General features: G+C 40.8%; 1 protein-coding gene across 4 annotated transcripts in view; it reads right to left on the bottom strand.

Annotated features, from left to right (window-relative positions):
• The window catches only part of PHTF1 (putative homeodomain transcription factor 1), a 30,581-nt gene extending 18,103 nt beyond the window's left edge, over positions 1–12,478 (bottom strand). The window contains exons 1-6 of one of the 4 annotated variants that reach the window (XM_060231209.1): positions 12,343–12,478; positions 10,898–10,968; positions 8,883–8,939; positions 6,741–6,810; positions 6,081–6,239; positions 868–1,033 (exon numbers count right to left, since the gene is read on the bottom strand). In XM_060231209.1, coding sequence (XP_060087192.1) covers positions 868–1,033; positions 6,081–6,239; positions 6,741–6,810; positions 8,883–8,939; positions 10,898–10,942 — 497 coding nt within the window. In that variant the 5' untranslated portion in view covers positions 10,943–10,968; positions 12,343–12,478. Of the gene's footprint in view, positions 1–867; positions 1,034–6,080; positions 6,240–6,740; positions 6,811–8,882; positions 8,940–10,897; positions 11,011–12,163 lie in introns of all 4 variants that reach the window. The other 3 variants (XM_060231210.1, XM_060231207.1, XM_060231208.1) reach the window with 3 other exon arrangements.
• Positions 12,479–13,882: the final 1,404 nt, after the last annotated feature.

The raw sequence follows: 13,882 nt of genomic DNA, 5'->3' as shown, positions 1-13,882 counted from the left end.
TACAGGATTATGCATGGGATGGAGAAGGTAGAGAAAGAAGTACTTTTCTCCCTTTCTCACAATACAAGAATTCATGGGCATTCAATGAAATTGCTGAGCGGTCGGGTTAGAACGGATAAAAGGAGGTACTTCTTCACCCAAAGGGTGATTAACATGTGGAATTCACTGCCACAGGAGGTGGTGGCGGCTACAAGCATAGCCAGCTTCAAGAGGGGGTTAGATAAAAATATGGAGCAGAGGTCCATCAGTGGCTATTAGCCACAGTGTGTGTGTATAAATTTTTGGCCACTGTGTGATACAGGGTGTTGGACTGGATGGGCCATTGGCCTGATCCAACATGGCTTCTCTTATGTTCTTATGTTCTAACCACAAGATTACAGTTTCACCAGAGAAATAAGTACCTTCCACTAGAGTACGGCTGATTTTACACTGGGCAAGAGATCTAGTAATGTTGCACTTTCAAAAGTGATAATCTACATTACAATGTGCCTTCACTTCTGTCTTGAAGCATGTCAAAACAACCACCATAGACAAAAAAGTAGCAAATGCGAGAAACAGTGTAAATGCTAAAATATAATCTGGATTTCTATAAAATGGTTTCAGTTCTTGGAAAATCAGGCTCAAACATGAATGTCACTATTTGTGCCTGAACTCCTAGAATGTAATTGAAAAACAGTAGAAACAAATTCCCAAGCCCACCTTTGACAGAAGTCCTAGTCAATATGGAAGAAGAATTAGCTACATGACACAATTCATACTACATTATATATACACACTTCATAGATTTATTTGGAGGCTATTAAATGTCACTGAAAACACAGGGAAGGATTCACATACACACCAAAAATTACATGTCATTTTTCTCACCTTCTTCTCTTGCTAGCACTGCTTCCATTGGTCCCTGACGGTTTTGACAGCTGAGTAGATACTATTTGACAGTGTACGGTTCCCATCAGTAGCATTAGGCACAAAGGTCCAATAATTTCACTTACATTCACAACAGGCATCATGTAGTATAACACAATTGCTACAACTGAAAAGACAGTACATCAGACTCAACTTCCAGGCAACCTTTTGTTTTAGTAGTGTGAAATATAACAGTTTCTTTTTAGAGCTGAGGACAGTACTCATGCAAATGGGTGTAAGAAGAGAAAGAGAAATGATATAATTGGCTGTTGATTTCACAAGGCATTGATGCCTTCGTATAAGCAACTTGGCCCTGGTCCCCCCCGCCCCTTCTGGAGCTACAAAGGAGAGAGACTGGTGGGGAGAGGGGGCTGTCATAAATGGCATCCCTGGTAGACTAAAACTAGGCTATCAACCTTTTCTCCCTCAGTTTCCTAATATAATCTCCCCTTCCTGGACTGGGAAAGTGAACAGAAAATAAACATAGGCTTCTAAATACAGATGTGGAATGAGATCAAACAAAAATTGCATTGCATTGCATTGCCCAAAGTCAGAATGTGTTTGTTGCCAAATAGTCACAGCAATTACCATCTCAATCAAGGTTTCTTATGATAAAACAGCTCACAATAATTCACCATAAAAGTAGACTCAGGATTCAAAAAAGAGTTTCACCAAAAGCAAACTAAGACAGAAGTTACTGTTGCCTCTATAATCTAGTAATCACAGAATCTCTTATCCCAACATTTCTGAACATGTGAATGCATCTAATAGTGCAAACATTCAAGGTACCAGACATGACATTTACAAATAGCAAGGGTAGAGTGAATACAGTGAAACGGCACATTCATGCCCCTCCTCCCGCCAAGTTCTTGCAGATTCCATACTACGCATCAGTCCAAAGCTTAAATCTTATTTTGTTCCTCCTGCAGCACTGCATTTTCTGAATGGCAGGGTGAAGGAGCACATTATTAATTAAAATATTCAGTACTAAAGTTTGGAAAGCCCTCTAAAATAGTTCAATAAACTTCCAGAACAGCAAAAGGACAAAAAACACAGTAGTTTTTCAACAGTACTTCCTGGAAAATGCCTTCGTTAGAAGGCATTTCCTCCTGGATTTTGACGTGTGCAACAGTAACCTATGTATTTATCAGATGCTTATTGGAAGAACTAGGCCACTCAAGACCACAGTGTATCAGAGGCACAAGGTTTGTTCAAAACATTTCTTAAATAATCAAAGGGAACTGAATAGAGGCAATAACTTATACATCAAAAACATTATGGTTCAGTAACGGAGAAGCCATGAATGTATTATGGATGACCACAACAATGAAAAATGAAGAAAATGTTAATGATGTAGGTTCATTACTTAATAAACAACTTTCTTGGAAAGAGCACAATGATGCACTGAGATTAATAACTTTTAAAACTGTCCATTCAGCTAAAAAAATTCTCACTTGAAAGCCATTACCCACACCTTATCTTATCATGGTCTTCCACAGAAGTGTATCACTTAAGGCATGTCAGCTGAAATGTTACAAGTTAAAATAGGGCTTTCATTGCCAAATACATAACCTATTTAAAGGTAAGACAGTTGCTCACCATCAAGGACACATCAATCTCCAGTTCTGACATGTTTATGTTCTTGTGATGTTGTTCCCCCCAGTGGAACTTTTAACAGGTGATAACCAGATAACTAACTAAGCTTATTATATAACTAAGCTTATTATTCTTTCAATCTGTTAAAAACATTATTATGTAATTTACTGCCCACCTTCTATATGTAAGATAGTTAATTCTGTTTCCATTCCATTATGTCTGAGAAAGTGTGCATACACACGAAAGCTCACACCCTGAATAAATCTGTTGGTCTTAAAGGTGCCACTGAACTCTGTGTTCTACAGCTAGTTTCATAGCATGCAGGGCTTTTTTTTAGCAGGAACGCACAGGAATGCAGTTCCGGCTGACTTGCTGTCAGGGGTGTGTGGCCTAATATGCAAATGAGTTCCTGCTGGGGGGGTTTGTAGGAAAAAACAATAGCATGTAAACCTTTGTTTTCATGTTACACAATATCAGTGGAATCTCTGAATGAAACTGAACCAAAGACAAAAATTAAGCTAATCAAAAACAGAATATTTGCTGCTTAGTGGCCCTTAAACTGGAAATGCTGGAGACTGAACACAGGGTCATCTACATGTGACAATCTTATTTGTTATATAAATACAGAAAGCAGCATGAAGTTTCCAGTCATTAATCTCTTGCACTGCCAATTACTCTATGCCTGATTTCTGTGTAGTCTGATTTTAATTCAAATTCTGTTTATAAGCTGCTATATAAAGAGGTTAGTTAAGCAGTCAACATGTAGCACATAAGACTGCATACAGATCTAAAATTTACAGAGCAATTTCCCCCTAGCTGTTGTGATTCTGGTTGCTGGGTAACCACAGAAATGAAATGAAATAGAAAGACTTAACTCAATTGGACTATGTCTACCAGGAGCCAGGAGTGTTTGTAAAACTGCTGCTGAGATCAAAGTAGGATGTGCTTGCTTATGTAAGGAGGTATGATAAGGAAGATGATCTCTCAGTCCAAATAAAATTGTCCACAGAGTAACAAAAGAACTAACTGAGATATGTAAATGCTATTGCAAGTCCTTATTCAATTAAGAACCAGGAAAGTTAAATAAATATAAATCTGAGGGCCATTCCCTGAAAACAATAAATGTAAAACATAAACATGAAAATGTTTATATATATAAACATATAGCCTCATTACAAGATAAAATCATACAATGTCCACAAATGAACCCTAATGTGACCCAACACATTTCAGCCTAACTAGCCTTCTTCAGTGGTCAAGCATAGATAGTACACTTGGGCTTAATACTGCATATAGAGAGAGCTTGTTTGCATGGGGGTGGTTGCTGGCCACACCCTCTGCAGTTGCTCTGGCTGTTGAGCCAGAGGTGGGTGGGGGCCTGAGTCTTTAATTTGAAAGGCTCATTCTTGCCAGAGGCAGAAGTGGCTCAGTTGCATTAGAGGAAGTGGCTCAGTTTGGAGCTGGAACAGAACTGCTGGTAAGGTGAGTGTTGATTTGCTTTTCTAAAACTGCAGGGGAGCATTACCTAGGGTTGCTGTGGGAGGGAACTGTGTGAGTGCTTGGTGCCTCCTGACGAGGGGTTTCTGATTGCTGTTGGTTGTCTTTTGTATAGCTGTTGCTGAGAGAGGAGAGCTTGTTTGTTTGGGGGTGGTTGCTTGCTCCATCCTCTGTTGTTGCTCTGGCTGTTGAGTCAGAGGTGGGTGGAGGCTTGAGCCTTTAATTTGCAATCAGCTCAGCCCAGCAATCCCTGAGGGTTAGACCAAGTGATCTCGAGGGCTGCAAACAGCCCTCGGGTCAGACATTCCCCACCCGTTTTTAGGAAATGGCCCTCAGATTTTTATTTATTTAACCTTCCTGGTTCTTAATTCAATTTGTTGGGTTAAGTTTTTTGTTTCCCTCCTAGCTCTTCTTTGTGGCCCTTATTCAACTAATAAGTACATATCCAGCACTGTTACTGGCTATGTGAATGCACAATTAGGCTAAAATTATAGTCTCTTGTACTTGGTTCATGTACGCCAGTTTTTATTGCCCACAGTGGATGAGGCAATGACATGAATGCCCTGTCCAACTGCTTTGGTTTCCCTTTAGTCAAGAGATAAGATCCCTTTTAGATGGCAAACAGGAAAATGAAAGAAAATGGAGAAGGTAAAGACTGGAAATTATAATGGAAGAGACAAATGAAGGTTAACAGGGACAAAGCAATGAGAGGTGACTAGAAAGAAAGATTGAGAGAGGAGAAGGAAGCCAAACATGTTAGTTTTTACCAGCTCTTCACATGCTGCCAACCAAATAGCTTATTTTTTCAAGGTGTAAGGGTACAGTTGAACTGCAAAGTAGTGAAAGTGATGGGCTGGTTTATGTAGCAATTGATTTCTGATTTCCAGGTTATGACAGAAGACATTCTCATGTTGCTTATAATTTGGGCTGAATCTAGCCAACACTTTAGCTAGAAGGGACCACTCCCCACCCCACACACACAAAAGAATGCTGTACCAAGTAGGCTTTCCAGCCCCCAGGTCCAAGTGGGGGACCCCCTGATTTTGCAGGCTCCTCCCAGCTGCCAGCCAGCTGGCTGGAGGGGGGTAAACCCTGCCCCAACAGCCATTATGTGCCTTTAAATCTCAGCAGGACATTTTAAAAGAAGCTTGCAAACTGTGTGTGTGCCTTTAAATCCCTGCAGGACAAAAGCTGGGGGGGAACAAACAGGCATGAGCCACATGGCTCTTCCCAGTGAATGTGTGAAGTGTGTGAGAGAGGAAGAGAGCACAGTCCCTCTGTTCGTTTTGCATTTGTTCAGAAGTTGTGTGTATGGTAAAATGGATAGTAAAGAGTTAACTAGAACCTATTTATGTGATGGAGGAAAACTAGACTGCTCCCTAGACTGCTCTCTTACTTTTGTTTTTCTGTGTTAGTCTGAAGAAGTTGGTTGAAATAAAGCACACAGTTACATTCAGCAACTGCCATGAGTAAAGCAATTTATATCTTTGCCCCAGTGAAATCACAAAGGTGTGGGCTTGCAACTATGTTTGGGAAAAGAGTCATTGTTTATTTTGGCTGCTTTGTGAATTTGTATGTGTGTCCCTTAATAAAAAGCCATGTTGGAAATGCTACCAAAGCCTGACAAGGGACCTGTGGGAGTATGACAAAACACTTTCATTAAGTGGAAGTGCAGCTGCTGGGAACTCTTTGAAGGCCAAAAACAGGATGAGGAAATACAAACTATTCAGGGGAACTGCACTGCTATATTTTTATTTATTTAGGGAATTGGAAAGTCTCCAGGCTCCCCCCCCCCCAAAAAAAAAGTCTCCAGGCTCCCTCACCAAAGTCCTCAGGTATTCCCTGAATTGGACTTGGCAACCCTAGTACCAAGGATGATAGAACCTCATGGAAGTTTATGGTAAGTGGACCACTATATATGACAGCAAGTGTAATAAAGAGCTTGGCTGGATGAAACCCCTCCTCTAGAGCTAGTAACCTAGTGATGATTATAGTGCATCAGATCAGTTGGGCAACACTAAAATAAAAGCCATATCTTTTCTCTTCAAAGGATCCAACAAAAACTTCATTTCCCCACTCACCTTGTAACACATAGAGCACTAGAAGCCATGTAAAAATACGCAAGGATGTGACTTGTATCCACCAATGGCTAAAAAATGGGAAGAATACAACCCGCACAATTCCTTTCCTTGTAAGAGAAGTCCAAGGAATTTCAGGTTTAGCTTTGGCAAATGTAGACCCTAGAAAACATGTATGACAGACACAGCCACTTAATGTGGAAATAAAGAGGACATCTATTTCTTCTTACTGTTTCCCACTCAAGATTCCTTTAAAGTGCAACCTTGGGCAGAATTTGGGGATAGTTTTCCCCACTACAGAGACATAATTTTCACATATAGAAGATAAGAAGGCAAAACTCTGCCTGGACTTTACCACTTCAGACTGCAGGTAAAAGTTCATATGATTGCATATTCCTCCGTTTAAAAAAATCTCAATGCATATTATTCAGAAAAAGGTGCATGCCAGATCTCCAGAGACCTGCTTTTAGCAGCACAGAAACTAATATGTCAAGGGAAAAGCTAAATTAAAATGCTTCACCCCTAATATTTACTTTTATTGGATGAAGGAACATTTAGTCACATGAACTCCCATTTGCATGCTAAACTAAAACAGCCGATCTGTCACTAGACTAAACTCAAAATAAGCACCTCCCCCAATGTCATTGTTCTAACAGCACTTACCTCGGATCAAGTCAACATCTATTAGGTCCAGCTGTATGTGACCTTTCTTTTTGGGTCTGTTTTTGAAGCCCTACAAGGTAAACCATAAAGAATGGATGTTTCCTGTTTTCCACTTGCATGTTCCTTGTTCTGTTCTCACTGTCCTAGAGTCACTCACTCACATCCCAGGGCTATGTGTATTTTATGCAACTGTGGACATAAGTGTAGCACTGAGGTTGGACATTGTCACCTTTCTTAAAAAGAAAAAAAGCAGGCTTTGCCAACATGCTTTCACAAACAGAAGCCTAAAAATAGAAAGGAAACTTGTATTAAATAGGCTACTCCAATAACAACTTAGGGACCAGCAAGACTCTCCAGAGTATGATGGTGGAATCTTTGAATGATTAAAACAAAAAGTGTAATAAATTCACTCAGTTGAGCAGGACCTTCTACAGGTGCCACCCTATAAATGGGCAAGATCAACAGCTGACCATACACATGCACTTTCTGTTGTGGTCCCCACCTTGTGGAATGGTCTGCCTGAGGAGGTCAGGAAGCCTCCCAGGGTTTTGTCATTCTGCAAACTATATAAAACAGAACTGTTCAGGAGGGCATTTTCATAAAAATAATAAGGCCACATTATAACATCATGGTTACAGAAGGTGCTTTTATAAAAGAAATGTGACCACTATGTATAGTATGTATTGGCTGTTTGCTATATGTATTATCTGACTCATGCTGCTTTGGTTTTACACTTACATAAATCTATTTTCTTTATTTTTAACATATCAGTCCTAGTATGCTTTGTTTCAGACTGCTGTACTCCTATTACATTGCTTACTGGATATCTCCTCTGGTTGATTGCATTCACATACACTGTGTAATCCAGCTTGAGTCTCAGTGAGATAGGTGAACTACTACTACTAATAGTTATAATTATTAAACCTATAATAAACACAAGAATCTGGGTGAGAGCTACAGTTGTCATGAGCTGGAACCTTTGCACTTCTTCCTATTTCTTCTATCCCCACAAACTCTAGATCCTACCTCCCTTTGCAAACCTACTGTCCCCTTCTGCCTAATGGCCTTGTCATCCAGTGCCCCTCTGCAAAATTCCAACCACATAGATATTCCTAGGATTGAAATTACATAAAATATTTAAAATAGTCCACAAAACAAATATGCTTAATTTGCAAAACAAAGACTGGCAAACAATATAGAAACTAAGTTAGATTTTTTTAGTCCAAAGAAAACAACTTTGCCAACAGTGTTTTCAAAATAGATTTCATAGACAAAAGATTTCTCAGAGAAATGAACTAAAGATTGTTTACACATCAATTTTTGCCTTTTCAGACCAGCAGCTTTACACCTGAAGTTTTACAGCTAGTCAGTACTTCTGCAAGTAGTAAGATTGTAACATAAAATTCCAAAGAGGTTGTTTCATTTAAACTCATCTGCCAATAATCTGCCTAAATCCTCAAAAAAACAAAGGTCATTTCACAAAACATTCATTTACAAACAAAAGCAGCCCTACCAAAAAATAAATCATTAGTTAATGGAGAATCTCTTATTTTAACATAGGCATTAACATGATCAGCAATAAACAAGTGATCATTTCATTTGCCAGAGCAGATTATTTCATAAACTCCCACCCACAGTTACTACTGCAGAATTTTGGCTTGTTAACTGTCTTCAGGGCTAACTGTACTCTGCCCCAATTAATTACGTCTAAACTACCAGAGCTACATGCTTTCATTAGGTCATTAAAACACTTACAACAATCCTATGGGGACATGTAGTTGACAAATGGATTCCTCCAGTTAGACAAGAACTTACAAACTTACTTTTGGTGTCTGCCAAATTACAAAAAACTACAAAATGGAAAAAGAAAAATTTCCCTTTGATATACTGAATGCAAGAACAATTTATATTTTTAAAACCTACTGTATTCAGCATAGTCTACTTTTTTTCAAAGTAACACTAATTAGGCAACAATACAGTGATTATTGCTGCATGCGATTGCTCCCCCTCCCCTTTTTTCCCTTTCTTATTTGTTTGACTCCTTCTGCTTATAATGTTTAGGGCCTTTTGTTAAATGCAACTTGTGAGGAACCTATATATAGGCATTTTTTAAAAAAAATTATCTGCAGAAGACATATTTACCTTCATCTCAGTCTGTTCTATAGACTTTTCCCATATTTGTTGATCATAGGCTCCAACCTGAAAAAGCAGGTTTTATTTTAAAAAGCAGAAAATCATATGACAGCCAACTTATTGTTCTCCTTCCCTAGTTTTCTGCTCAGCCCCTTCAGCCACCATTTTCCCATCACCACCAGAAACCTTGTTAGACTGCTACTGTGTTACAACAACCTATTGCCACAATCTACTGGATTACAGCTTTCATTGTTCAAAAATTGTCTACAGTCCTTTTCACTGTGGAGTTATAAGAGGAAACTTTAAGGCTCCACTTTTCCCCTTACAAATACATATATATACAGTCATACTTACATGTACATACTACAGCTGGCAGAATGTCCTTTTATACTAAGACCGTTTTCACACACAGCTTACCACAGGGTCACATTCCTGTTCTCTCCGCAGTGTCCGTCGGATTTCCCATTATCTGCGCCGGAGTTACAGGAAGTGCTGCGGCTTTTGCGAGACAAATGTAAATCGCTAAAACCCAGTTTACGTTTGCTATGCAAAAGCCACGGCACTTCCTGTAACTCTGGCGCAGATAATGGGAAATCCGACGGACACTGCGGAGAGAACTGCATGGTAAGCTATGTGCAAAAACGGTCTAAGTGTTCTTACAACACCCTGACCTAGATAGCCTAGGCTTGCCTGATCTTGTAAGTTCTTGGAAGCTAAGCAGTTAGCCTTGGCTAGAATTTGGATATAAGACCTCCAAGGAATGCTAGGGTAGTACTGTGTAGGTAGACAATGGCTAAACCACCTCTGAACATCTCTTACTTTGAAAACTCTACTGGGTCACCATAAGTCAGCTGTGACTTGATGGCACTTCCCACCACCATAGGAATCTAGCATTTCCCAACATGAAGGAGTGATAAAAATGTTCCTTAGGCTTTGCATTCTTCTTCCTTTATTTTCTCCTCCCCACCCCGCCAAGAATGCTATAAGGTCCCCTCTCTCCTTAAATATCTCCTTCTTAAGTCCTTGTATATTATACTATAATACTCTAATTGGCTGTGTATTTTATGTAAATTAGTTTGTTTTGATTGATGCTGGCCATGGGCCACAATAATAATAAACTGAAACATTTCCCAAGCTTTGAAGCCCTCAGGGGAGGGGAGAATGTGGACTTGTGGCTGCAAAACTGAGGCAATGAAGGTGTCACTAACATGGGTGTGTCAGGTAAAAATTAACACCTGGAAAAGGCAATGTCTGGTGTACAAGAAGAAGACCCTAAAGGGGGCAGCAGAAAGCAGCAGAATTAGATATGATAATGAAGTCAGCACCTTTTCTTCTGTTAAGTATATTCAGGTGGGTATCCATGTTGGTCTGAAGTATCAGAACAAAGTTTGAGTCACGTGGCACCTTTAAGACTTAAAACGTTGTTGGTCTTAAAGGTGCCACTGGACTCAAACTTTGTTCTTCTGTTAAGAATCATTCCTTGACTCTCTCCAGATTGCTATTCTTAGGGCAATTTCCTCCTTCTTGGAAGTTCTGCATTCAGTCATCTATCTCAGCTAGAGATGTAGTTAGGAATCTGTCTCTCCTCTTTCCTATCAAGTGTGTTAGTTCCTAAATAATCTACTATTTAATCAGGTTGTGCACCATGACCATGTTAATTACTCTGCAAACATTAACATGGCACCCAAAGGCTCCTTGGTGTCTTTCCACAGAGATTGGAATAAACCAGGTTTGGTAAAGATCACAGCAAAGCAGGGGAATACACAGAAGTAGGACACACAGAGGATGCCATCATGTGGATGCTCCTGAAAATAGCACTGCTGTAAGGCAGAGTAAAACCAAGGCAGAGTGAAACATCTGTGTGTAAAGTGCCCTGCTTTCCAGTATCATGTCTGCACACTTTTCAGGAAAATACACTTCAGTTAATACAACAGGAAAAAAAAATACGACAGAAAAAAAGAGACAGCATCCACCCGTTCAAAGGATGACACTGTTACATTAAAAAACAAGCCCTCGCAACTGACCTTTTTTTGGTACCAAGCAATACCATCTTCACCATTTGAGGCCATCTGGCAGACACCCACAACCAAATTTTCTGCACCAAAAATACAGAAGACAGCTCATGCTCCTTCCTAGACTGAAATATTAAGCACACAAGGTGTAAGTCAAGGGTCCCCAGCCTTTCTAAGCCTATTGACACTTTTGGAATTCTGACTCTGGATGGTATGCACACACAAACACCCCAAAAGCAGCAAGCAGAGCCAACCACAGAATATCTGAGAGCAAGGTTATGCATAAATCTCAGTAATTAAACTCTCAAGACAGAAATTGTGTTTAACAGGATACTTTTTAATCTGCACAGCAAATCAGCCCTGCCCACATTCTAAAATACTTGGCAGGCACCAGGAAAGGTCCTGTCAGGCACCAAGGCATCCACAGGTACCATGTTGGGATTCCCTGATGTAAGAACTCACTGGCCATAAGTTCAGTGCCAGACAAGAATAGTATTGGTTCCATTTTGACTAATTCTATATCCTTTCTGTCATATAGCTGATGTGGGGGTAGGTCAGGGGCAGAAGAGTTGCATTATTATATGAACTGTCTTAATTTTTCGTTTCCATCATAACTGTTGGGCATGGCTTTGTGCACTTTATGGGAAGTAAGTGTGGCACAAGAATACCCCAATGTTATTTTTGGAGCATTCCCCAATCAAATCCAAGAGAATAAACCCATCACAGCAAATACACTCAAGCAGGGTTGGGGGTGGAGCCTGTGGAGGTTGGAGTATGGGGAGGAGCGGGATCTTAGCAGAGTATAATGTCATAACAGTCCATCCTCCAAAGCACTCATTTTCTTCTGGGAAATTGCTCTTGGTCATCTGGAAATCAACTGTAATTGCAGGAGAAACCCAGATGCCACCTGGAGGTTGGCAACCCTACATGATTCAAATATTATGAAACCTTCAAGACTTGTGGCAAAACTTTTTTTTACTACTGCAACTTTTTTAAAAAGCTAGACTGAAAGGGCCTCATAAATCCCTTCAACCTACCTAGGGTTGCCAGCCTTCAGATGGGGCTTTGAAGGGCGGACTATATGGCATTGTACCATGCTGAGGCCCCTCCCCTCCCCAAACTCCATCCTCTCCCAGCTCCACCCCCAAAGTCTCCAGGTATTTTCTAACACAGACCTGGCAACCCTATATCTTCATTCACGGTTACCCCTCTGCCACCCTCCTCTTCCATTCACACTGAGCCCTTCCTAATACCCTCCTTTTCCACGTTGCCACTCACTTTAGTACCAAACTCCCCGTCTCATCCATAGCATGATATCCCTAGCCCTTCGAAGCCTTTCGCCCTAGCCCGGCTTCCTCTTCCTCGGTCCTTACAACGTATCCTTCCTTCCACCTAATGCCCCAAATCCCCAGAAGCCCAACCCCTGACCTCGGCCGCTCTTCGCTTCTCCTTGTTACCATAGCAACCGGGGAAAGGCAAGGGGGCAACCAAGCCCCCGATCGGGGAGGTGGTGCTCGACTGTGTGTGCCTGCTTGCCCGCCATTCTTGGCAGGCAGCACCAGTCAACCGCCGAATCCACAGCTCGTTCAGAGCAGTTCTTAACGGAAGGGGAAGTTAGACTGCAGCAGCCGAGAGACGAATCTCAGATGTGAACTGACGCAGGATGGGAGACCCGCTGTAAGACTGCCTGCCAGCAGTAGACAAGTGCACCTTTAAGACCAACTAAGTTTTATTTAGAATGTAAGCTTTCCTTTGCTCTTAAGTAGACTTCATCAGACAAATGGGAATGGAAGCAGCAATTCGTAATATAAGTGGGCAGTGTAAAGACAAGTACGAGGCAAGGATATGCTCTATGCTGAATGGACGGATATACGTCTGAGGTAAAGGGAGAGAGGAGAAGGCGAGCACCCACGCCTTCGTATTGCTTTACGAAGCAGGATCAGCGCCGCTAAGCAAGGACAAGCAGAAAAGGCTTTAGCGAAAAATCTTTTCAGCGCTTTCGTTTCTGCTCTGATTGGCAGGCCATTTCATTAGATAGGCAGTGCGCGCTCGTGTTTCTTGCCCAAGAAGCTTTAGTCACAAGCGACTCCTATAAAGTGCGGTGCCTTTTGCTTTGCAAGAGAACAGAACAAGAGAAGGCGGAAAGAGCAATGTCGGAAAGAGACGGATAGGCCAGGAATTTCTGTGGTCGGAGACCTCATTGGGTTGTAAGCTCTGGTGTGGAGAATTCCTGGAGATTTTGCGTAGTGCTTGAAGAGAACAGAGTTTGGGGCGAGGAGGGATTTCCTTGCATTTCTTTCTTTCTGATGTAGGTAGTTAAAATTAAAAAAAAAATGCAATTTAAAAAAAAATTAAAGAGAATTCCAGCTCCGCCTGGAGATTGGCAAGCCTAGCCTTACAGTCCTGCTGCTTGACATGCTTTGTTAGTTGTGGTTATTTATATAAGTTGCTATGGGCCTGAGTAAAAGTCAGATCGAGATTATTTTAAACAGATCGTCATGAATTCATATATTTACACTGAAACAACCACACCGCCATATTATAGATGTAGTCTTCATGGACTGTTTTAATGGCAGCCCGATGGCACAAACATACCGTAGTTCCAAACAAGGTTTATTCTAAGCTTTACCCATATTGTACAAGAAGCCAGTGCTAGCACAAAATCTGCAGTCCTCTGAGCACTTCCTAAATTTGTTATGACTGGAGAAAATGTGAAAAGGGGAAATGAGAATTAGAGAAATTAAGACAGAGAGACTGACAGGAAGGAGGAGAGAAGAGGAAAATAAGAAACAATATTTTCATTACATAAATAATTATCTCTGAGGAAAGGCTGAAGAGTGTGGGACTTTTCAGTTTAGAAAGGAGACGACTTAAGGGGAAGGGACATGACAGATGTATAATATTACACATGAGTAATGTTCCCTCTAAGCTAAGTTAGTGTGAGCTAGCTAACAGTTTTTTAGGCTCCAGCTTACACGTTTTTGTCTCAGTTCAGGA

The sequence above is a fragment of the Heteronotia binoei genome, chromosome 2 (genome assembly GCF_032191835.1).
Source record: "Heteronotia binoei isolate CCM8104 ecotype False Entrance Well chromosome 2, APGP_CSIRO_Hbin_v1, whole genome shotgun sequence".
Classification (NCBI taxonomy): Eukaryota; Metazoa; Chordata; class Lepidosauria; order Squamata; family Gekkonidae; genus Heteronotia; species Heteronotia binoei.
This window is presented reverse-complemented; position numbering and strand designations above follow the sequence as displayed.